This window comes from Lygodium microphyllum, chromosome 2 (genome assembly GCF_053477565.2).
Source record: "Lygodium microphyllum isolate KBCC chromosome 2, Lygodium_microphyllum_v1.1.10, whole genome shotgun sequence".
NCBI classification, from domain to species: Eukaryota; Viridiplantae; Streptophyta; class Polypodiopsida; order Schizaeales; family Lygodiaceae; genus Lygodium; species Lygodium microphyllum.
The window spans coordinates 103,115,002-103,138,801 of record NC_141136.1 but is presented as its reverse complement, the minus strand read 5'-3'; the positions used below and the strand labels follow the sequence as shown (position 1 = coordinate 103,138,801).

The following is a 23,800-nucleotide window of genomic DNA, read 5'->3' as shown; positions in this document are numbered from 1 at the left end:
ACTGCAACGATGTGTTCATCTTCTGGATGTGAGACATTAAGCTGTGAAGTGACATCCTGCTTTTAATATTGTATTTCTTGGTTCATCAGGTACTGTCGTGACAATCCAGGCATATTTGAGAGTGCAGATGCTGCTTATGTTCTTGCTTATGCAGTTATAATGCTCAATACTGATGCACACAATCCCATGGTTTGGCCCAAAATGAGCAAGAGTGACTTTCTGCGGATAAATTCAGGAAGTGAACTTGAAGAGGGTGCTTCAAAGGAGCTTTTGGAAGAAATCTATGATTCCATTGTTAAAGAAGAGATAAAAATGAAAGATGACAGTCCACATATGGGAAAAGGTTCATTGCAGAAACCTGACACGGAAGAAAGAAGTAGATTGGTTGGTATATTGAATTTAGGGCTGCCCCGCGGAAAGGCTTCTCCTGGTGCTCAAAAAGAGAGTGAAGATATTGTGAAACGGACACAGGCTTTGTTCAAGAAAGGAGTTATCAAAAGGGGTGTTTTTTACAAAGCAAAACAGATGGAGCTTGTCAGGCCAATGCTAGAAGCAATGGGATGGCCCTTGCTTGCTGCATTTTCTGTAACAATGGAAGATAGCGACAATAAATCTCAAATTCTGCTCTGTATGCAGGGATTCAGAGCAGGAATTCATTTAGCAAAAGTTCTTGGAATGGATACAATGCGTTATGCATTTCTGACATCGCTAGTAAGGTAAGAGAGATGTACTTATATATTATATCTGAACATCATAGCAGATACTCTATCCTTGTAAAGTTTGGGGTGAATTGGCCATTAATAACCATTCATGGTCACAGATATTGCTTGCATTCATTTGACTTTAAAGACTTTTTGTGTATGGTTGCGAAAACACAATCCAATGGAGGCTAATGAATAAAACGGATGACAGGAATCTAATCCATGTTTTGCAATATGTGCAGGTTCACATTTCTGCATGCACCAAAGGAAATGCGAAGCAAGAATGTTGCGGCCCTTAGAACATTGCTTACACTGGCCGAACTTGAATCAGATGCATTGCAAGATACCTGGAACGCTGTATTAGAGTGCATTTCTAGACTGGAGTATATTGTTTCATCGCCCTCAATCATTAACACTCTGATGATAGGATCAACTCAGATCTCAAGGGATGCCTTGATTCAATCACTTTTGGAGTTGGCAGGGAAGCCAATGGAGCAAGTTTTTGTGGACAGTGTGAAACTACCGAGTGATGCAATTGTGGAGTTCTTCACCGCTCTATGTGGGGTGTCTGCTGAAGAGTTAAAGCAGACACCACCTCGAGTTTTCAGTTTGCAGAAGCTTGTGGAAATTAGTTATTACAACATGGCTCGCATCCGTATGGTAAAGTATTTTATAACATAGTTTTTTCTGAAACCTGATATAGTTTCAGAGAGTGTGTTCTAAAACTCTATTTTTCAGAAAAATAAATTTTACTTTTTGGTGGGTGTGAAGGTTTGGGCAAAGATATGGTTGGTCCTCTCCCAACAGTTTGTCACTGCTGGAAGCCACCAGGATGAGCAGATTGCTATGTATGCAATTGACTCTTTGAGACAACTAGGAATCAAGTACCTGGAACGGGCTGAGCTGACAAATTTTACCTTTCAAAATGACATCTTGAAGCCCTTTGTGGTTCTAATTAGAAACAGTAGAAGCCCTACAATACGAGCTCTGATAGTGGCCTGCATTGTGCAAGTAATACAGAACACACTTTATTAGTGTCCTGATATTTTGGTTAAGTAGTTTGCTCTAATGTCATTTGATGCCTATTGTTTTTTCTTTCAGATGATCAGGTCAAAAGTTGGGAGTATAAAATCTGGCTGGCAAAGTGTTTTTATGGTTTTCAAGGCAGCTGCTTCAGATGATACAGAGTCTATTGCTGAAAGTGCTTTTGAGAATATGGAGCAAGGTATTTCTTGACAATAATTTTCTGCAACCAAGGCCTTGATTTTGTCTGTATACATGCATCTATCGCTGTGAATTTAATAGGCTATTGATTCTTTCATGATGATTACTTAAGAGCACTCTAGAAGTGCTCTTCTTGAGCTAATTTTAATGTGCATTTGCTCTTTTGCAGTGGTGCTGGAACATTTTGATCAGGTCATGGGAGACTGCTTTCTGGATTGTGTCCACTGTCTTATTGCATTTGCCAATAATAAAAGCTGTCCTAGAATAAGCTTGAAGGCAATTGCTCTTTTGCGCATATGTGAAGATCGCCTTGCTGAGGTATTGGTTGATTATTTCTTTCTTTTCTTTGTGGCTACTAAGTTAGAGAAAGGAGTGAGAAAATAGACCACATGTGAGGCTTAAGGGCCTCTTGTATTGGCAGTTAGCTCTTCTCCATCGTTCTGATTTGCTCTCTACGGAGGACTTCCGTCCTTGGCATATGGCAATTTCCTCCGCATCCTTGCCATGAAATTGTAACTTGTAGTACTTAGCACCTCGTCGCATGATGACTTGCATTGTCGTCATGTATCTTGTAATCAAGTAATCTTGTAATTTTTTTTTTCGTAATTAATACAATTACCTTTTACAGAAAAAAAAAAAAAGACCACATGTCAAATGCATCAACAGTATTATAGCCTGCTGTTGCCTGTTCTCCCCTTTTTCCACCCAGCTGCCCTGTGACCATGAGTTCCCTCTTCTAAGGAGGTGGGGATCTTTGTAAAGGGAAGGTTCACCTGTTGGCTCCTTTCTTTTTTCTGAAGGCTCTTGGGTCCTTGTGCTGGTTCCAAATACTCCTCCGTTTGCACCAGGTGCTCTTGTGTGTGGTTAGATAAGTTGGTAAGGGAGACCATCAGAAGCTAGGTGGAGAAACGTATGCCATAGTGGCTGGGTAAAGTTGGGCTTGTGCTGCTCTATCAGCAGTGGCCCACCTGTGTAATGGACACCCAGTGGTGTCATAAGGCTGGCTGCTGCTGTGAAGAAATGCTCTAAAACACAAGAAAGCATGAAACCAATCATACGACAAAGTGCAGACTGTTAAACTTAGAACACAATTAGGGTTAGGGTTAGGGTAACTCAGAGACAATGAACACAATGAATAATAAAGTGAATGAATAATGAATATACAATGCTCATGCAGCAAATATACTATGTAGTGAATACTAAACCTCAAACTCTCGTATCTCTGGGATCAAGGCAGAGGTTATGAGCTGTAGAGTGTGTCGTACTCTAAATTGATCCTGAATCGCAGCAAAGGTAGCCTTCAAGTGTCAAACACCAGCAAATGCAGCCATGGAAGGTTGGATCTAATGTAGACGGTAGTGCAGGAGAGAGAAATACTAAAAACGCAAGTACCTAAGGAGAGAAAAACTGAGCGACATTTTTTAGATGCAAATGCAAATGTTAGAGGTGAGAGAATGTCAGGTGGCAGCCAGAAAACACAAACACAGCATTTAGAGGAGAGAAAATCTTGGTGATAGCAGTCAATAGGTGGCTATAGCATCTAGTAGTAGGTGATTGCTTCCAACAGTAGGTGACAACTCCCTAGGTGTGGCGACAGCAGCAACCGTGTGCAGAAGACTGGAATCAAGTGCTGGATGATAGTAGCAGGTGGCTGGTAGAAGCTCTGACCGCGATGTCCCCCGTGAACAAGGTGTGGGAAGTAGAGTTACTAAAACGAGATTGAGGAAGAATGGTGGGTTGCATGTCTATTTATAGAAAGTTTGGGACATCCAAATTAGCAACAACCATGTGCAAAAGACTGGAATCAGGTGCTGGATGATAGTAACAGGTGGCTGGTGGAAGCTCTGACTGCGATGTCCTCCGTGAACAGGGTGTGGGAAGTAGAGTTATGACTCTTGAAATGCGCTAAAATGAGATTGAGGAAGAATGGTGGGCTGCATGCCTATTTATAGAAAGTTTGGAACATCCAAACTAGGGTTTTGTGTGTGGGACACAGTAACTCTCTAGGGTCGCATTTCTTTATAAAATAAAAGATTTTCTTCATTAATTAAGCATGTTTTGGGGCTGTTTAAGTTAGGCTAATGCACTTTTAGCTCAATATCCCCTCTTAGGCACAAAATAGAGCCATGAGAAATAAGCCCTTGATATATATATTCTTTTACCCTAAGGTGTCCCACCCTAAAGCAGCTAGGATATCAGGGAAAGAGTATGCATCGCCTGCCCAATGACCTATCAAAACTAGAGAGGCGATGGTTATCTTACCAAGGGAGCCCAAGTGATCACTCCAGAGAGGCTAGGAGGTTGGACCAAGGGTGCGCGTCAGTTGCCCAAGAGCCTACCAAGTCCTGCAAAGGCGAATAGAATCAACAATGGAATTTTTTATTTTTTGATTATTTTATTTTTTTTGAGGGCTTTTAGTGTAATTTGTTCTAAAGATTTAGCATCAAGTAAAGGTTTCAAATTAGGTTTCGTCCTGTTGAGTCATTGTGCCCCGAAGCACAGGAAAATAAGAATGGATAGCCCCACTACTTGCATACAACAAGCAAAACCATTCCACACACTACTAGACTAAGTGCCTAGGGATACTCAAATGGGTGTGTGTGTGTGCGTGTGCGCCAATCATATGGAGGATATGTGGAGAGAAAGGCAAGACGGAAAAGCAAGCATGATGAGCAAAGCCAGTATGCAAGCATAGGAAAGATAGTTCCTTCGAAGACTGCCTTGTGCAATGCCATGATTATGGTGGATCCAAAGCAACCACTCCTAGGGAGGCCAAAAAGGGATAAATGCACATAGATACATGTTTACATGAACAGAATGCTAATGCATGGGATAATGTAAAGGGAAATGCAAATATTCATACTCATGTAGAATGCGATGCAATGATGCTACTTGGACAGTGCCCTCGCAAGAAAATTGTTCATTTGCCGAAGTGTCTTTTTATAATCATGTCATCTTGATAGTGTGGATGAAGTTACAGATGTCCATAATATACAATACATAAGAAATAAATGTCTGAAAGTAAAAAGCCGTAAATATCATCATTGTCACTACTAAGAGAAGAAACCTACCCCCCCTCAAATTGGAAGGAGAAGTAAGAGGGAGGCATTTTCTCCCTGCCAATTTGAAGAAGTAGAAGAGGGTGTATCCAAGTTGATTTGTAGTAGAAGATACTGTAGAATCGACTGGTTGACGGTCAAAATATTTATAAAATTGTCGCTTGATGGCACAAACTTAAGGTGAATGGCGCCTAGCTCAACTTGCTCTCTGGTGAAGTGGTAGTGAATTGCCAAGTGCCGTATCCGGGGGAAGATAATAGGATTGCCGGTAAGGGTAATGATACTTTGGTTATCGCAGTAGACAACTGTAGACAACTTGCAAGGAAATTAAAGTATAGCTAGCAAGTTACTTAGATAGATAGCCTCCATAGTGCCATCAAAGAGAGTTTGATACTCTACCTTGATTGTGAAAGCCGCTACTGTCTCTTGCTTATGGCTAGCCCAAGAGATGGGTGCCGTGCCCAAGATGTAGAGGTAGCCTCCATGAGAGTGCTGTGTGTCAAGATCACCCACCCAGTCAGAATCAGTGTACCCCTACAATCATAAACCATGTTCATAAATTAGTTTAAAATTATAGATACATCTTAAATATCTTAATACATGAAGATAAGCAATTCAATGAGACATTCGAGGTGCATTAAAATATTAACTAAGCAAACTGACTGAGAATGTAAGATTTGGCCTAGTATGAATTAACCAAAGTAATTTTCCACAACAGAATGATAGGTATGAGTATCAAAAGACAAACCCAAGGTATCCTTGTAATTGTGTTTGATCAGTGCAATATTGTTCCACTAGTTGTAGAGCGTACTTCTGCTGTGACATAAAGATACTTTCCTCGGATCTAACAATCTCTATCCCTAAGAAATAAGAACAACAATCCTAAGTCTCATCTCAAAGGTAGTGCAAAGCGATCATAGAAACAGGGAACGGCCGTTCCAGCTTGTAGGAACGATTTAACGCGTTCTAGACCCTTGGAGGAGGTGAAACGGCTAGGGAATGTTCCCTGCCGTTCCCAAGGCTGTTTCCTACCGTTCCTTGCCGTTTCCTGCCATTCCCCTTGCCGTTCCAAGCCTGTTGACTAAAAATTTACATTTTTTCACATTTTTTCTTTTTGCTTGTATCACACTCCTTCTAGCACATGTTCACCCATCTCCATCACCTAATGTGCACATACTAATCTCTCTCTCTCATTGAATATTCAAAGTGTCAAGACAACCCATAAGCCAATCAGGAGTCCATGCAAAGTTCAAATTTGATGCATTATGAACTCTTGCAAATCACAATCAAATTTCAGCCTATTCTCAATTCCAAGGTAATCATCCATTTATATTGTCTAATTTCAAGGGAAACTAGAATAATTGAGGCAATTCAGAGCAATTTGGAGCTATGGGGGTAATCTAGTCAATTTTGGGACATTCAGGTCAATTTGGAGAATTGAGAGGTATTGAGGCAATTAGAGGGACATTCTTTGGGCAACTTGGTCATGTAGGGCATATTTGGGGCACTTAAGTCATGTGTCGCTCCCCCCGTTCCTGTTTCCCGTTCCAAGTAACTATGAAAGCTATGCCTTAATTTCTGCTAGAGCCACAGAATTTGAGTTAGTGAGTAATATATCATTAACATAAAGTAGGATATAGCTGACCCCTACGCTAGTAGTGCACATGTATAGATTTGAATCATGGGGGGTAGAATGGTATCCATGAGTTCATAAGAACTCGTCCATCTTGTGGTACCAAGATCTCGATGCTTGCTTCAGTTCATAAAGAGCTTTTCGGAAGCAAAATACCTTGTCAGTCCGGTTAGCGGAAGGAAAGCCGGGAGGCTGCTCCACATAGACTTCCTCCTTCAATGATCATTCAGAAAGGCACTTTTGACATCCATCTAATAGATTGGCCAATTGTGGTGAGTGGCAAGCGCAATCAACAAACGAAATAATGTCAGCCGAGTAGTAGGTGCGAAGGTTTCTTCATAGTCAATGCCATGCTTTTGCTTGAAACCTTGCACTACAAGGCGAGCCTTGTACTTGTCTAAAGTACCATTAGCCTTTAGCTTGGTCCTAAAGATCCACATTGTCCGGATGACCTCCTTGTGACGAGGATGATCCATCAGGGTCTAAGTCTCATTTTGGTCAATACTGTTCAGTTTCTTTTCCATGGCCTCACGCCATAGATGGTTGTGGAGAGCCTCCTGCGAACTGTTCGGCTCAGAATGTGCAATGTAATCAGCTGTAAACAATGATGCATATGAAGCATGAGGGGTGAGTCAAGCCGAGCTGAGCAAACCTTCTAGGACCCTTCGGAGTGAGATCCGGTGGAAGGATCTTCGAACGCCGCATAGTCTATTGATACCAGTAAGGTAATGTGTCGTGCGAAGGAGACTTGAGAGCTGAAATATCTCTAGAAAGGTCAAGAACGGGGAGTAGACCCGGCTCAATAGGCACGATCTCAAATGATGTGAGCGAAGGGGAGGACAAAGAGTCGTGTGCAGAGGACTGCATGATGTCTCTCTCATCAAAGATGACATCCCTCTTAACGATCACCTGGTTCGTCAGAGGATCGAACAAACAAAAGGCTTTTGCTTTAGAAGAACAGCCCACAAAAATCAAGAGATCTGCTCGAGGAGTGAGCTTTTCTATCGTCATCAAGAGTGTGCATATAAGCATAACTACCGAAAATTGTGAAGTAAGAAATAACAGACCGAGAGTCGAAGAATGCCTCGTACGGAGTCTTTTTAGGGACTGCAACACTCAAGCATTGGTTGAGAATATACACTGAAGTGTTAATAGCCTTGACCCAAAGGTGCTCAGGGAGCTCTGCTGCAAACAACTTAGAGTATGCCATGGTTAGGATAGTCTGGTTCCTATGCTCTACGGCTCCATTTTGTGCAGGGGAGTTGGTAGTGGTGAGGTGGCGACCAATGCCTTGTTCCTGTAGAAACTTAGAGAACTCATGGAAGGTAAACTCGCCACTTTTAGCTCAATAGTTGTCCCATCACCGTCATCTTTTGTGCCACCTAGTATTGGTTGGTTCATAGGAGTTTTGTTTCTACAGCACCATTGAGGCACGGTTGACTGCTTGCTTGATGGAGGCCTACTCTGTGGTTCAGGGGGCCAACATCACCCCTCTTTGAGACTTGTCTCTAGTGGAGCCAAAGGGCAGCAGTAACTTAAACTTGCAAACCCCAATTAACTTTGAGAATCGGCAAGGAAACTACTTGTAATAGTGGGGCTAGAATGCTCCCATGATTGACATGATGGCACCCATTTGCCCCAAGCTGGGTGACCCTTGCGTATTCCATTAGATTCACAAAAGAGCTGTTTGTTTGGAATACACAGCTGATATAAAGGCTATCTTGCCAAATAGGTGCCAAATTCCCAGTGGCTGATTAATGACCAATTAATGACTTTGGGTCTGCCACAAACTTTCAAATGATCTGTCCAGTCATTGAAATTTAAGGGCTACCCAACTTTGGTCCAAACTTCTTTTTCTTGCTGAAACTTGTGGCCATTACTTTCACTTAGATTGAAAGTTTCATTTATAACCTAAGCATTCCAAGGTCCAGCTCACTTGTTGCATTGCTAAGTGCTTGAAAATAGCAAGAAACCCTGATTGCCTTGAGATTGGATTCACATAAAAATCAAATACATTCGACAAATGATGCCTAGCAGCTTTTGCAGCTGCTGCTGCCATAGATGTTCCAACATGTATTGCAAACTAAAGTCATTTGTATAGTACGTAGATTATTACACTGATCGTAGAAGTCCCAAAGCAAATAGACTTTTTAGCAAACAACTCATGTGAGACATAATGTGCTAACAAGCAATCTCTAGATGTTAGAGCATGTTTGTATCAAGGGAGTGGAGGTGCTATTCCCCTCTTGAGTGGCATTGGTCAATGCCCAGACCTATGCTGAGCCCAGTGGCCGATGACCAAAGTTAGTTCTAATTGAAAAGCCTCTAGATAAAGTAGTAATAATTTAGGTGACTCTGTTAGCAGTCATGCATGTCTTATGTGGTCATTTCTTGCATGTGAGCCTCAATTTGAGTTAGACGAGGACATTGGGAGCTCTGACATTGTATTTGTCTTTTAGTTTATGTGCTTTAGGCCCTTAAGATGGAGGGCACATTAGTTCATTTCTTTTTGGGCACTTTTGGCCATCTTGGGTGCCCACGTTTTGGGCTTGGCCACTTTATTTCTAATTGTGGCCCCAGTTTGCCTATATATAGGCAGCTTGCCCTCCCACTCTCATTATCCATCATTCATCCTTAGTGATCAGCCAGCCCTCCTCATTTCCTCATCCCCCTGCTACCGTCTAGTGCCCATACTGATGCGTAGATCTGTGCGTTGGGGCTGATTGTTGTAGCCTTGTACCTTCAGCCATTGCAGTCACATTGTTCCCTCTCTCCCCTGCGTTCTCTTTGTCTCCTGCTTGTGTTCACTTTCCTTTCTGTTGCGCACTCTCACATGGTATCAGAGCCACACATGGGAGCCAGAGTCTACAAAGAGGAGTGTGCTGTCTGTGTTACTTCTAGCTGGGCAACATCTCCAGGTGCTGAAGACCTCACATTTGACATCCACCAGTGCTGGATGGCCTGTTCTCTGCCTTAAACAGCTGTGTTTTGCAGGGACAGGTTGCATTTTGCATTTTTGGGAAGGCTTTCAATGGTGGGCAGCCTTTATATTGCCCTTCCCACCCTGCAGCTCCCTGGCAGGCTGCATTTTATGCAGTTCTGACCTGTTCATGCTGTGCTCTAGATTTGGTCCTCTTCTTCTACATTTGGTGGTCCTTCCTGCGCAGGAATAGCTGCTGTCCACCTTGCGCTTTTCTGCAGGGACCATTCAACTATTTTGGGCAGCTATCTTCCAGCTAGGGTGGATTCTGCCCTGAGCGTCCATTATTTGGACTAGATGGCCATTCTATAGCTCTAGGTGGTATCTTTTAGACCAGGACAGCCTCTTATCTGGACAGCCCCTTTTGCAAGCTGGGCAGCCTGTTTTATTAGGCGGACAGACTCACCTTTATTGTTGTGTTTATTGGGACAATCAATTCCTTACGCCAGGCAGCCTCTTTGTTAGCTGGACAACAACTTTTTTTTTTCTTTTTTATTTTTTGGACCTGATGGACTGCATTTAGTGCAGCAGCACCCTCCATATTTGTGTTTTGTAGATCTTCCCCTCCTCCTGCCCGATATCGAGTCTCATCTCTCACCTTGGATACTCCCTGTCTTTATAGCTGTCCATCAGTCCTTTTTGATTAGCAGACTGATGGACCTCGTACAGGTGGAGGAAATCCCAGTTTCAGCATCTTCTTTGTTTTCTTGTAGATACTTCTTGAAGGACATCTATGGCCGATGTGTATGCTTTGGGGGATCGTGTGGTTCGGGATAGTTCAGACCAACCACCATCCTATCAGTCTTTCTCGCTATATTCTTTTGGGGCTTCTAGTCCCTGCTTGGCATTGGTAGCATCTCTTGAGCAGGTGTCAATCCTATCCTCTCTACATGTATCCAAAAAGATGGATGGGTTGAACTAGCCTCATGGTCGTGCCTCCTTGACATGTATTACCTTTGGGATTTTGTTATAGTCCTTATACCCCAACTACCGTGGATCCCCATGATGGAGCGACCTCAGATTTGGAAGCTTTATGGGATTGGTTGAATACGAGAGTTGGCTCTTTTCTCTTTTTGAGTTGTACAAATTCTGTGCTCATGCATGTTAGGTGTGTCCACACTGCCATAAAAGTTTGGCAAAGATTGACGTCTCTCTACTAGATCTAGACATTTAGGCATTGATTCTCTCTTGAGTTACAACTACGACAGCTTTTTGTCATAGGTTCCCCTACAATGAGGGATCACATCCATAGGATGGAGGAGCTTCAGAATGAGCTTGCATCCCTTGGTACAGACATTTCTTTGGAGGACCTAGTTGTGACACTTCTCTCACATCTTTCGTAATTGACATATGATGTGTCCACTAGTTTTCTCACTTCTCCTCATCGGGATAGACTCATTTGGGATAATCAACGCTAGCAGGACGATTAATTTCCTCTAAATTTATGAGTCAGCCAGTTGCCTCTATTGTCAAACTGTCCTTGGATCTGAGGTTCTCCATGTTTCGGTGGAGTTGGGTTTCCATCTTCTCTTAGTTCATGGCCTTTCTAGACTTGGAACCTGTGTTGTCTTCCCCAAGCCGGCCATCTTTGTTTAGGATTCTTCTACAAGAGCCACTCTTATGACAGGTTGGGAAGAGAGGGGGCTATCCTTGCTCCATTTCCCTTTCATTGTTCAAGGCCCTTTGAGGCAACTTTCTCTTGCCGCACTTATTCCTGTGCACCATCTACCCCACCGGTTCTATCCTATCCCCCACCCTCTCCTTTGGTGGTTCCCTCATACCTCCCATCTCTTTCTGAGGGGGATAATATGAATGATGTAGTTGTGGATTCTTTTGCCCTTTGTGTTTTAGAGGGAGTTCCTAGGATCGTGAGGAGTTTTTTGAGGGCTTCCAATCTACTTTGGGCTTTTCCTGCATGCACAACCTTTTTTCTTCGTCATTAAGCCACTATTCCTTGCTACTTGGCCCTTGGTCCTTGTTGTTTCTATGCAGCTTATGGCACCTTTGATAGTTTCTCGTTATTGTCTCATGATTGGGTTATAGAGGCTTGGCTCACCCATTCTCGATTGGAGTTTTCAAGAGTGATCCATCGAGGCCTCTCAGTTTCCATTTTCCATTGCCCTTTGGTGGGCTTCTATTTGATTGGATTTTAATATGGAGAGGGGGTCTTGCCCCTTGGCTGGCCGTTTGCATCGATGGACTATATTGGCATCGACACTCTTTTTGCCAACCTTAGATCCGCTTCTCCTTTGGCCTTCCGCCACATCTAGGATTTGAGAGGGTATGTTAGGAGTCATGTGTGTCTTATGTTGTGATCTCCTGCTTGTGAGCCTTAGTTGGAGTTAGACGAGGACATTAGGAGCTATGGCATTGTATTTTTTTGTCATTTTATGAGTTTCAGGCACTTTAAATGAAGGGCACATTAGTGTATTTCTTTTTGGGCACTTTTGATTGTCTTGGGCATCCACATTTTGGACTTGGCCACTTTATTACTAGTTGTGGCCCTAGTTCGTGCCTATATATAGGCGACATGCCCTTCCACTCTCATTATCCATCATTGATCCTTCATGACCAGCCATCCCTCATTCTCTCATCCCCCTGCTATCATATGGTGGCCACACTAACACATAGGGCTGCATGTTGGGGCTGATTGTTGCAGCCTTGTATCTTCAACCATTGCTATCACATTGTTCCTTCTCTCTTCTGTGCTCTCTCTCTATCTCCTCTTTCTGTTCACTTTCCTTTCTATTGCGCACTCTCACAGAATTTGCTAAGTCACCTTCCTTCATCTACTTTGTATCCATTAGTGAATAATTTTGAAACTTTACTAAATAACAATGGGAAACTTTAATGTTTCTTTCCTTATGTCCAATATCTTTCTAAAACCAAGATCTCATCAAGCTTCTTAACTTTTGGTTGCACCTCATTAGCCATATCTTCTAGCACATCTCAATGGAAAGGTCTAAGAAAACTCACACGGAATTCATTGTGACTCATTTGGTGATCCAATATCTTCAACCTATAAGCCACATGTGAGGTCTACTTCAAATCCTTGAAAGGCCCATTGTATCTCATACTCGGCTTATGGGCAAGCGCTCTTTGCTCTTCATTTTCTTAAGACTTGTCTTTCAAAATGCAAAAGAACCCAATCGACCTCAACAGTCTCTAATGCTCGGTAGTGTAGGTTAGTTGCTAGGCTTTATCCATACTCTCGTCTTACTTGTTGACCTCAAAGATCTTATCCTTTATATACAAAATGTTTGGGATTTTATTTTTCCTTTTCACTATGTCAAATGTTGTCTTGCAAGTGGAAGTGTTCAAAGTGTTCTTGTTGAGAAACCACTTCTTTAGTTCTCACACTTCAGTCAGGGTTTCTTCTTGATAGCCCCAAAAAGGATCAGTGTCCTCCTTCTGGTCACTTTTTTAGTGGGTGCCCACATAGTGGTGTGCCACTCTAGATAGTGGAGGCCTATAAATAGGCTGGATCTTCATTCATTCCATACCCTCATCTCTTCATTCATTCATTACCCTTTCTTTTGGCATTTCGACATTCTTCTCTCGCCTTGCCACTGTTGCTCACACCCCTATTGGAGGACATTGCAGTTTGTGGCCACCTTCCACCTTCCATCCATCCCTACTGCGGCATTCTATTGCTGCGTTTTTCAACCTGGTCCTCTTCTTGGCATTAGAGGATTGTGCTTTTCTCCCTCAATAGTTGGTGATCATCTTCTTCATCACTAATGGCATCAGAGGATTGTGCTTCGCTCCCTCAATAGCTATCCTTCACCTTCCAATGACTACTTTGATAGCCCATTGCCTAGAGGATTGTGTTTTGCTCCCTTCATTGTGCAAATTCATAGGTGCTACTGCCTAATTTAGACGAGATAGTGTAGTCACCTTTTGAGCTTCAGCTCTGTTGTATCAGCTTTTCTTCTCATAGCATGATTTAGTGTATCATCACCGCGTTCTTTTTTGTTTCTAAGTTCTTCTTCTCTCAGTGTTTGCTGTACACACACTGCGTTTCTCTCTACAAACCCTACTACCTCTTTGCACCATCACACTTTGTGTCATGCTCTAATACATATCATTAAAAGAACTTGAAGAGTCGAATCAGCCTCTTTTAATAGCCCATTTGCCTATGGAAGAAGATGATAGCTTCAAAGGAATATCCATATTCTCAACATTTCTTCTCCAAAATAGACTCTTTATATGTTGAACTTTGTCTTGTTGATAATAGGTTGAGACATATTGATATTTCACTAGAATAAAATGAGCTTGCTTACTAAATGTGACATTAAAAGTGACATTTAATGTCACGTTAAGGTCATAAATATGAAAGGTGACATTAAAGTGACATTTAATGTGACATTAAGGTAAATCTAGGGGAACATGCACGAGAATGACCGTCCGAGCTCTTGGGCGCCTGAACGGGGTTAAGGGGAGCCTAGAGAGTAAGAGAGTCCAAGAATAGTAGGACTCAAGAAAAGTGGACGGCTGGCAGAGGAATACGTGTGAGAGGTGCCAGCACTTATCTAGGCGTGGTTGGGAGGAGAAGAGACTCTCGCGCTCAGGGCTTTCATCGTTTTTCTTTCTGTCCTTCCCGAAGCCATCTTTCATTGGTATCAGAGCCGTGAGGATTCCTAGAGATCTTCAACGAAAGGGTAGCGACGGACAAGTGTTCCACGATCTGTTCAGTCGACAGTCGACGGACAAGGAGGTGACATTAAAGTGACATTAAGGTAAATCTAGGGAAACATGCACGAGAATGACCGTCCGGGCTCTTGGGCGCCCGAACGGGGTTAAGGGGAGCCTAGAGAGTAAGAGAGTCCAAGAATAGTAGGACTCCAGAAAAGTGGACGGCTGGCAGAGGAATACGTGTGAGAGGTGCCAGCACTTATCTAGGCGTGGTTGGGAGGAGAAGAGACTCTCGTGCTCAGGGCTTTCATCGTTTTTCTTTCTGTCCTTCCCGAAGCCATCTTTCACTAAACCTACTTATGATAGTCCAAATGCAATAATTCCTTTTGGTGTTTAGGAATATCAAAGATAAAATCCATACCCATACTCCCCCATGGTTTATTTAGATTGGGCAAAGGGTGCAATAAATGTGGTGCCTTCTAGCAATGAAACTTGATCTTTTGTATTATAGTATATATCCTTACAAATGTATCCACATCTTGTCTCAAACCTAGCAAATAAAAAAGTCTCTCTATTGCTTTCACTGAAGCATCAATACCTTATTGCCCTTCCTATAGTGGTGCATGGCTTTCTACCATATAAAAAAGCCATCCTTAAATTATAGTGCTCAAGTTGTTGAAGCTTGGCCATGAGACTGAAAGGGATGCAAGAGACGCGGGAGAGAAGAGTACACACAATGTAGGTGCTGTCAACAATGTTATGATAGCCTTATTGCACTTTTATATATATATGAATAAAGAATATGGGCGGTCACTGTACACGGGCAGGCCCAAGGGCCTTTTACCCCAACAAGCTCCCACTAAAAGGAAAATGGGCCAGGGAGTGAAAAAACAAACAAAAGAAAAGAGACAGGGTGAGGAATCATGACATCTCACCCAACCCCCAATCGGAAAGCAAGCTGTGCAATAACTGGCGGGAACCTCCTCACAAGAAGAGTCACGCATCCCTGAGTCCATAACATCCAGGAGATAAGCGATTCCATAGCTCTAGACAATAGAGCAATCCATGGCTGCTTTCCATGAAGCAAGCAACACAACTCATAAGTGCACGGCTGTAAAGCATCAGAGTCGCGCATAGCATTAGCGTGGCGTATACAAGACAGTGGAGAGTAGTCAAACTTTCCAGAGTCAATCACTGAAAGAGGGCCAGCATCTCGGACACAAGTCAAACGGGGTCTCAAGACAATATGCGGCCTGAGCAAAATGGAAGACTGACATACGATTGTAGAATCAGCCATAAAGCGTACTGAACGCGCATCAAGAGGCCTGAGAGGTGTCTGCGTCTCATAAAAGATAGCATGACGGTTGCGTAGAACTTGCTGGGCATCTAAATTCCAAAACTTGGAAGTCGTAAAGTCACCATCTCCATAACCAAGGAGTATGCATCTGTGTGACATAGGCTCATGTGGCATACTAACAGATGCTTGGCAGCCAAACATCCTCAAGTGATCATAGGAGAGTCTCATGCCACTCCATGCCTCATGGGGAGTAATAACATCCAAAGAGAAACACGATGTCCGATTAACCAAGTAGACTGCCGTCATAAGGGCCTTAGCCCAAAAGCCATAAGACAATCCAGCTGTGATAAGCATAATAGCAACCTTTGCCTGTAAGGTCAGGCACATGCCATGAGCAATGCCATAATACCGGGGGCATAAGAAATCAATGCCATACTACTGTCAAGAGATCCGTAAGCTGGGAGAGATAGCATAGCTCTCATAATCCATCTGTAAGTACCTAGGCGTGCAACCAACAGAATCCATAAACGTGTCAAGCATAGCTGCGGCATCCTCAATCTGTACCAAAGGGTAAGCCCAAACATGGTGGGTAGCATGATCTATGAAGGTCACAAAATACGACGCTTCACCAAGTGGCTGGGAAGGCATAGGTCCATATACTGCAGCATGGATAAGATTTAGAGGAGCATGCCTCACATGATCGCTATAAGCTAGAGAGGCTTTGGAAGGACCGAGAGTACAAGAAGGGCAAGCATCAAGATCTGCATGTGACATAGCGGGTAGCAAAGTTATACGAGACATGATCTCCATCTCTTTGTGTTGTATATGGTCTAGGCGGTAATGCCATAACAATGCATGTGGTATTCGAATAATTGCAACCATAGAATCTCCCACATGAGAGACATGCACTACATAATCAGTGCCATACCTAGTACCTCTGGCCAATACCAAGCAACCACGACGGATTTTCCACGAAGTATCCCCAAGAGAGACATAATATCCTGCACCATGCAACTGACTGGCAGAGATCAGGCTCTTACTGAGCGTAGGTATATGCAAGACATCACGGAGCACAAGAGAAGACCCATTTGGCAAAGCCAAGTGTATATATCCCCTGTACCAATAACATGACAATCCTGCTCAAGGCCCAAAGAAATACATCCGTCAACCTCCCTGTAAGAAGAGAACCAAGCTCTATGCGGAGTAACATGACAAGATGCCATACTGTCTAAAAGCCAATCAAAGGTATAGGCCATATCACTGAGCAAGTAATTTGCAGGGTAACATGATGCTAGGAGTCTAGGCTCAGCTGCATCATCATGGGCAACTACATGCACCATACCACTATCAATAGCGGTCTCACCTACTGTATCACTGACTCTGCTCTCATGTCTAGTGCGGCACAATATTTTCTGCTCTCTAATCCACTTGAAGCATTTACACTTCACATGCCCTGTCTTTCCATAATGAAAGCAAACAGAACCTGTAAAACCTGTAGAAGAGGACAATTGCTCTGTAATAGCATGAGTAGGGCTGTCCAATACATCCAAGGAGCTCAAAGAATCGGGGGAACTCTCATCAGAGAGAATAGGCTTATCAAGAGGACTGTCTGTATGACTAGAAGAGTTGGAAGTCGTCATAGCATATTGCAAAGGGGACTCATCCAAACCAGAAGGGGAGAACACAAAGGCATTAACCACGGATGCAAAAGCTCCCACACGGACAAGCCTATCAGACAAAAGCATGACATATCCAACCACTGTAGCTCGCAGCCATAAAAGCGTAAGCATGCCTCGGAGCCATAAATGCATAAGCATCCCCGAAACATAGAAGTATACATAACTTTGCAGTGTCTCATACCATGTATTGACAACGGCAAGTGACATAGGCACCAACCGGGCATAATCGGGCATCAAATATCAAGACCTGTAAGCATAAAATTGAAGTAACAGGTGGTTGCCTTGTTTTGGACAGATCTGGAACTGTTCAAAACAGACAATGGCTGAGCTAAATTAGCTCCAAATGTGTCTCAGATAAGAGGCCTAACATCCACAAGTGATCGAGTATCAATAGACATCAATAGAAGCATCACATAAGCTATAGGTATACAAATACATGCTGTCTCAGACCTGAAATCTATTGTAGAATATTGTGTCATCAGAATTTGGCAAATCCGACATCACCATTGCGTTCGGAGCGTGCCAAAGCCCCAACTTAGACTCTTACCTTGCTTGAATCGGATTTTGAATGCCCGAGATATGACAAAAAGAGTGATTTTTGAGCCATTTTTGCAAACAGACTCAAATAAAACGTGAGTATGCTGCTGTACTCCAGGGGCCAAATCAGGGTGGGTAGGGGATAAGCAAGAGCCCAATGAAAGCCTACAATAGGCCTACACAAGTCTAGGACAAGTCCAAGCAAGAGGTGAAGAGAACAAGCTTCAATGATGGAAGCTATGGTTGCCTCTTCATGAAACCCTGCTGTTCATGTCAAAGAATGGCTGAGAACTGAGTGAGAAGCAAGCTTTCATACCTCGTCTAAATGCCGGGAAGAGCTCACGAAGGAGTGGCTTTGATACCCGTTGAAAGGGATGGAGGAGATGCGGGAGAGAAGAGCACACACAATGTAGGTGCTGTCAACAATGTTATGACAGCCTTATTGCACTTTCATATATATATGAATAAAGAATATGGACGGTCATTGTACACGGGTAGGCCCAAGGGTCTTTTACCCCAATAGAGACAACTAGTGATATATCCTTGCAATATTCTCATGGTATGCATTCTATGTCTTCATCTAATCTAACTCGTGGTTTTCTTGATAAAGCATTGGCCACTGCAGACTTTTACCCACTTATGTAAGGTGGTGAAATATGGACAAAAAGTTGGTGTATCTCATACACTTCTCACACAACTTAGTTTGAGTCAGGGAAGAGTGCATGTCAAATGATCTGTTTGCACAATGAAATCAGCCCCTAGTATATAAGGCCTCAAGTAGAAAGGACATGTATGAGATGACTCTTTCTTATGAACCTGCTGATGGTTTTCAGCACCCTGCAAAATTATACTTTCTTATGCCACTGCCCATTCATCCTACATCAAAACTGCACCAATGCTGTTCGCATGTGCATCGCACTGGACAATAAAAACTTTTTAGAGGTCTAGCAAGATCAAGATTAGATATGAAGTAAGCTATTATTTCAACTTGCTGACTGCTGCAATGTCCTTTTTAGCACATTGAGAAGAAACTCCTCCTGCAAAGCATGAAAAAGCAATTTCAGCAAAGTATTGAATGAACCTTCTATAGTATGAACATAAGCCAAAAAGTTGCATACATGATACAAGGTTCTCAAATCAGGCCAGTCCAAATTGCTTCTCCTTTAGTAGGATCCAGGTGCCCAACAAAGGGCCTATATGAATGAAAGATTCTTTCCATCATTTGATTGAAACTTGCAGAAGCATTGGTAAACCTAAAGGGCATAACTAAGAAGTCTTACAAGGCAAAAGTGGACTTGAAAACTAACTTATATACATACTTTGATCTAATGTGTATCTAATGATACCCACTTTTTATATCTGTTTGACTGAAAATTGCCGATCCCTGTAATCCAAAATATCATTGGTCCTCAGAATCGGAAATAGATTCTTGATGGTATTCTGCTGTGAACTATCCCTTTTTGGGCCAAAAGTACATGCAACAAACGGGGGATGAATTATGCTGAATCAGCTCCTTCTCTAGTAAGCCATTCACTTAATGTGGTTATATCTGGGTCATTGTAACCAGAGATGAGGTTGCATTGAAGTGGATATTTCATTTACTTGTATTACCCCTCCCAAGTGTGAAGTATACAACTTTGTTGCTTTTAACTTAGAAAGTACAGTAAATATAAAGTAGGGATCATTTCTCCACACGTTTCTTTGTTTCTGCTCCCAAGTGTGAAGCATACATCTTTGTTGCTGTTAACTCAGAAAGTACAGTAAATATAACGTAGAGGTAGTGTCTCTACATGTCACAAAGAAAACCATTAAATACTTTGTGATAGTAGAAGTGAATAGTTGAGAATCCATCTGATCCCAAGTGAATCTAAATGGATCTTAAGATACTAATCCTAGTTGAATATAAGCTGAAATTAAATGGTCAACAGTTACAAGTTCTATGTCAAACCAAGTTTAGAGACGAGTCAATGTAAGCTTGTCTGTTTCAAACCAAGTTCAGAGACGAGGGCCAAAAGTACATGCAACAAATGGGGGATGAATTATGCTGAATCAGCTCCTTCTCTAGCAAGCCATTCACTTAATGTGGTTATAACTAGGTCATTGTAACCAGAGATGAGGTTCCATTGAAGTGGATATTTCATTTACTTGTATTTCCCCTCCCAAGTGTGAAGCATACAACTTTGTTGCTTTTAACTTAGAAAGTACAGTAAATATAATGTAGGGATCGTGTCTCCACATGTTTCTTTGTTTCCGCTCCCAAGTGTGAAGCATACATCTTTGTTGCTGTTAACTTAGAAAGTACAGTAAATATAACGTAGAGGTAGTGTCTCTACACGTCACAAAGAAAACCGGTAAATACTTTGTGATAGTAGTAGTGAATAGTTGAGAATCCATCTGATCCGAAGTGAATCTAAATGGATCTTAAGATACTAAATCTAGTTGAATATAAGCTGAAATTAAATGGTCAACAGTTACAAGTTCTATGTCAAACCAAGTTTAGAGACGAGTCCCATGTAAGCTTGTCTGTTTCAAACCAAGTTTAGAGACGAGTCCCATGTAAAGCTTGTCTGTTAAGTACTTATAACAATTTCTTTACCAACTGAATTAGTGGAGGGAGGGAGGTAAGGAGGGAGTCTCATCTATGGTCATGTACAGGGCCTCATCCCTGGTGGAGCATTAAAACCTATAGAGATTGAGAATTCTGGGGAAGGATTGGAAGTGGCAGAGCATTACTGGTTCCCAATGCTGGTTGGCCTGTCAGAACTCACATCTGATCCCAGAACCGAAGTTAGAAATTGTGCTTTGGAAGTTCTGTTTGACCTCTTGAAAGAAAGAGGCCATAAATTCTCCCCCTCTTTCTGGGAGAATGTTTTCCATGATGCCCTCTTTCCAATTTTTGATCATCTTAGACATGAAGGCGATGAGGAGGAAAAGCCAGCATCAGCTGTAATCTGGTTGCAGGAAACGTGTATACATTCTTTGCAGCTTCTCTGTAACCTTTTCAGTAGCTTTTACAAGGCAAGCTTTTCCCAACGCCAAATGTCATACATGTTTGAAGTCTTTGAACAATTTTGCTCTATTCTAAAGTGTTGACTATTTTCTTTGTGGGTGCATGTTTCTTTTCTCTTTTTTAGGAGGTTTCATTCATGTTGCCTTCTCTTTTGAGCTTGTTACTGGATTGTGCAACAAGGCTTGATCAGACATTGGCTTATATATCTATCGATGCACTCACACATCTAATGCAAGTAGGAGGCCATCAATTTGACAAGAAAGATTGGGGCACCATTCTTGATTGTTTAAGGTGATTTGCATCTATCGGTTTTCCCATGATTCTTTGTTGCTTATATGATAAAGAAGGGGATTTCTCACTTTGGTGTCTTGGCTATAGGGATGCCTGCTACACAACACAGCCTGTAGAGCTTCTCAGTTCAAGTAGCAGTGTACGTTACAGCCTTAGTTACTTAAGCAACCAATCTAATATGAGGTTTGGAGATGTAAAAGTTGTTGATACTGACTTGGGAGATGATGACAAGAAAGAAATGTCTAATGGTGAAGAATTCGGGAATGGTGAGAATCCTTCTACTCTCATAATCCAAAGCTTCTTGAATGGAAATATTACAAAAGCGGCTGATGCCTCTGATTGTTGGGATGCAGAAATGAATGAAGGGGAAGTTGCTAATGAAGGCGAAGGTATTATCTCATATGTAGCACTTTTAATGCAGCTGCGCTTGAAAGATTGTAGAGGTCGGTTTTTTCTTGTGGTTTCCAAAGCATCTGAATCTGGTCTCTCATTTCTTAGGCATTTCTGAAGTAAAAGACTCTGGTGGAGGAAGTTTCAGAAGTCAGACCTTTGGACGCACAATTATGGACACCATTCTGTTAAAGAATTTAACTTTCAAAGGGAAGGGGCAGTCACATGACAGTGCCTCTGTACCATCTACTGAGCAGGTTACTGTACTTTAACATAATGGCTTTTCATGCTCTATAGAGATAGGTCTCTCGTCATCAGAACGCTAATTTCATCAAATGTTCTTACACAGAGTGATGATATGGGAGACACTAATCTTCCTGCTGAACAAGAAGTCTCCATTGCAGCAGTAGTAAGGTGCAAGTGTATTACACAGATTTTGTTTTTGGGGGCTCTGGACAGTCTTCAGGTAAGGAGGTGTGAAGGAATGATGCTTATTTGGGTTTCCAAAATCTTTTTCTGTTTCCTCTTTGTACCGTAGAGATGTTTAAAAAGTTACTGTTTAGCAAAAAGAAAAGAAACTTAGAAAGCATGCAGACTTTTGTCAACTGGCAAAGAGTTGCACTTCTAACCCATTCATGTGGATAATTTAGCATCTCAATTTCTTTTGGGCTATTCTGTAGTACTCAAGACAATTCAAGAATGTGGCTGACAAAAGAAAGGGATAAAATAGTGGGCAAGAAACAGATGCATCCCTATGTCTTTTGTTTCTTTGATCACTTGAAAAGGAGTGATTAACTCTAAAAGAGGAGTTAACCCATTTTTAACGTGTCCACACTCATGCAAGTAATGTCAGAAAATGTTACAATCATTAACATGTTCTTTTCTAACACCAGCATTTTGTGTTAAGTGTCATTTTAAGACTTAAATATACTAGAGGGAATGTTTCCAAAACAGGAAATCTGGATCACACAGGACACACAAATGTAGCATCTACAAAATTCATTACTTACAGTTTTGAACTTTGACTCAGACTTGTGAGCATTGTAAGGGAGTCCTTAACATTACTCATGTAGAAGCACTTTTATGCCAAAAAGTATTTTGTATTCCGGATTTATTTAAGCACAAGGGTCTAAACCTTGTCTAACTTACTGGTATTTCAAAAAAGGAATCATACTTTCAACTTAATGCTGTTGTTTTTATGTTCAACAATTAACAAGAATTTGACATGCAAGCAGAAAAAACACTGGACGCGATTAGATCCATCTCATCAAATCCTCATCATGGATGTTTTATTGTCAATGGTGGACTTTGCTGCTTCATACAACAGTTACAAGAATTTACAGATGCGCATCAAGCAGTCATCTGGTGACAGGTACAATAGTGATGCTTGTGACTGCAATAGTATTTAATCAGAAGTACAAGTCAATAATTCTTTGTCGTTTTAGGCCTCCACCAAATCTGTTGAGGCAGGAGATTGAAGCAACAAGGATCTACCTGTCCGTCCTGAATAAGACACTTACAGAGGGAAAAGCTGCAGAGTGCTCAACCAACGGAACTTCCTTTGTTTCCATCAATGAGTCTGATGCATCTGATTTCGAGGAAATACAGCATCAGGTTATGGGAGCTGCAGAGCAAAGAATCGTTTCTTTCTGTGAACACACACTAAAGGAAGCAGCTAACCTACAGCCTACCATTGGTGATGTAGTAGAGGCAGAGTTGTACTCTGCTTTTATGCTACGTACTCCAGTAGTGGTGAAGGTAAGCTTGTCCTACAATGGTTGGATTCATAAGCTTTGTGTTCCTTGTGAATGGAAGCAGATGCATTTCTCTTGAAGTGAATCTGGACAGGAAGCAAACATAGGAAAGAAACAACCAGCGACAATGCATGACACTTTGTTATTTTTTCACACCTTTCAAACACATTTTGGTTTTGCAAATCTTAATCATCTTCGGGGTACATGTGACAATAGGGAAGCTATATCAAATATAAAAGATATGTGACTGGATTTAGACCTCTTGTCAAAATTGCTTCCTAGAGAGTCGTCAGTCTTAAGATTTACATAGAATCTTAACAAAGGACCAGCTAACTAATTTTAAAGGATGCATTAAGTGGAGGTTAGTGCAACTATGGCCTGTTTCTGTTTCTGCAATTACATCTGCTGTCCATATGCTAGGTCGAAGTATTTCAAGGTTATGGTGAAGAATGGAGTGCCACTGGCTCTCTATATTGGTTACATTGGTGGGTTCTAAGAGATCTTGGAGAATGCCATTCAAAGGTTCAATTCAGCTAGATTGGAGGAGGATGGAATAGATGGAATTTAAGCTTAAGAGCAGCAAACTCCAAGCTAAAACTTCCACCCAATG

At 42.0% G+C, this 23,800-nt stretch overlaps 1 protein-coding gene across 1 annotated transcript in view; it reads left to right on the top strand.

Annotated features, from left to right (window-relative positions):
* Positions 1 to 23,800, top strand: part of ATMIN7 (HOPM interactor 7) — a 64,830-nt gene that overhangs the window by 38,393 nt on the left and 2,637 nt on the right. The window contains exons 20-32 of the mRNA XM_087696782.1: positions 90 to 716; positions 944 to 1,361; positions 1,473 to 1,712; positions 1,803 to 1,926; positions 2,095 to 2,243; positions 20,401 to 20,763; positions 20,880 to 21,046; positions 21,134 to 21,312; positions 21,400 to 21,435; positions 21,545 to 21,693; positions 21,786 to 21,902; positions 22,672 to 22,808; positions 22,882 to 23,194. Of these exons, the coding sequence (XP_087552908.1) occupies positions 90 to 716; positions 944 to 1,361; positions 1,473 to 1,712; positions 1,803 to 1,926; positions 2,095 to 2,243; positions 20,401 to 20,763; positions 20,880 to 21,046; positions 21,134 to 21,312; positions 21,400 to 21,435; positions 21,545 to 21,693; positions 21,786 to 21,902; positions 22,672 to 22,808; positions 22,882 to 23,194 (3,019 nt within the window). The remainder of the gene's footprint in view (positions 1 to 89; positions 717 to 943; positions 1,362 to 1,472; positions 1,713 to 1,802; positions 1,927 to 2,094; positions 2,244 to 20,400; positions 20,764 to 20,879; positions 21,047 to 21,133; positions 21,313 to 21,399; positions 21,436 to 21,544; positions 21,694 to 21,785; positions 21,903 to 22,671; positions 22,809 to 22,881; positions 23,195 to 23,800) is intronic.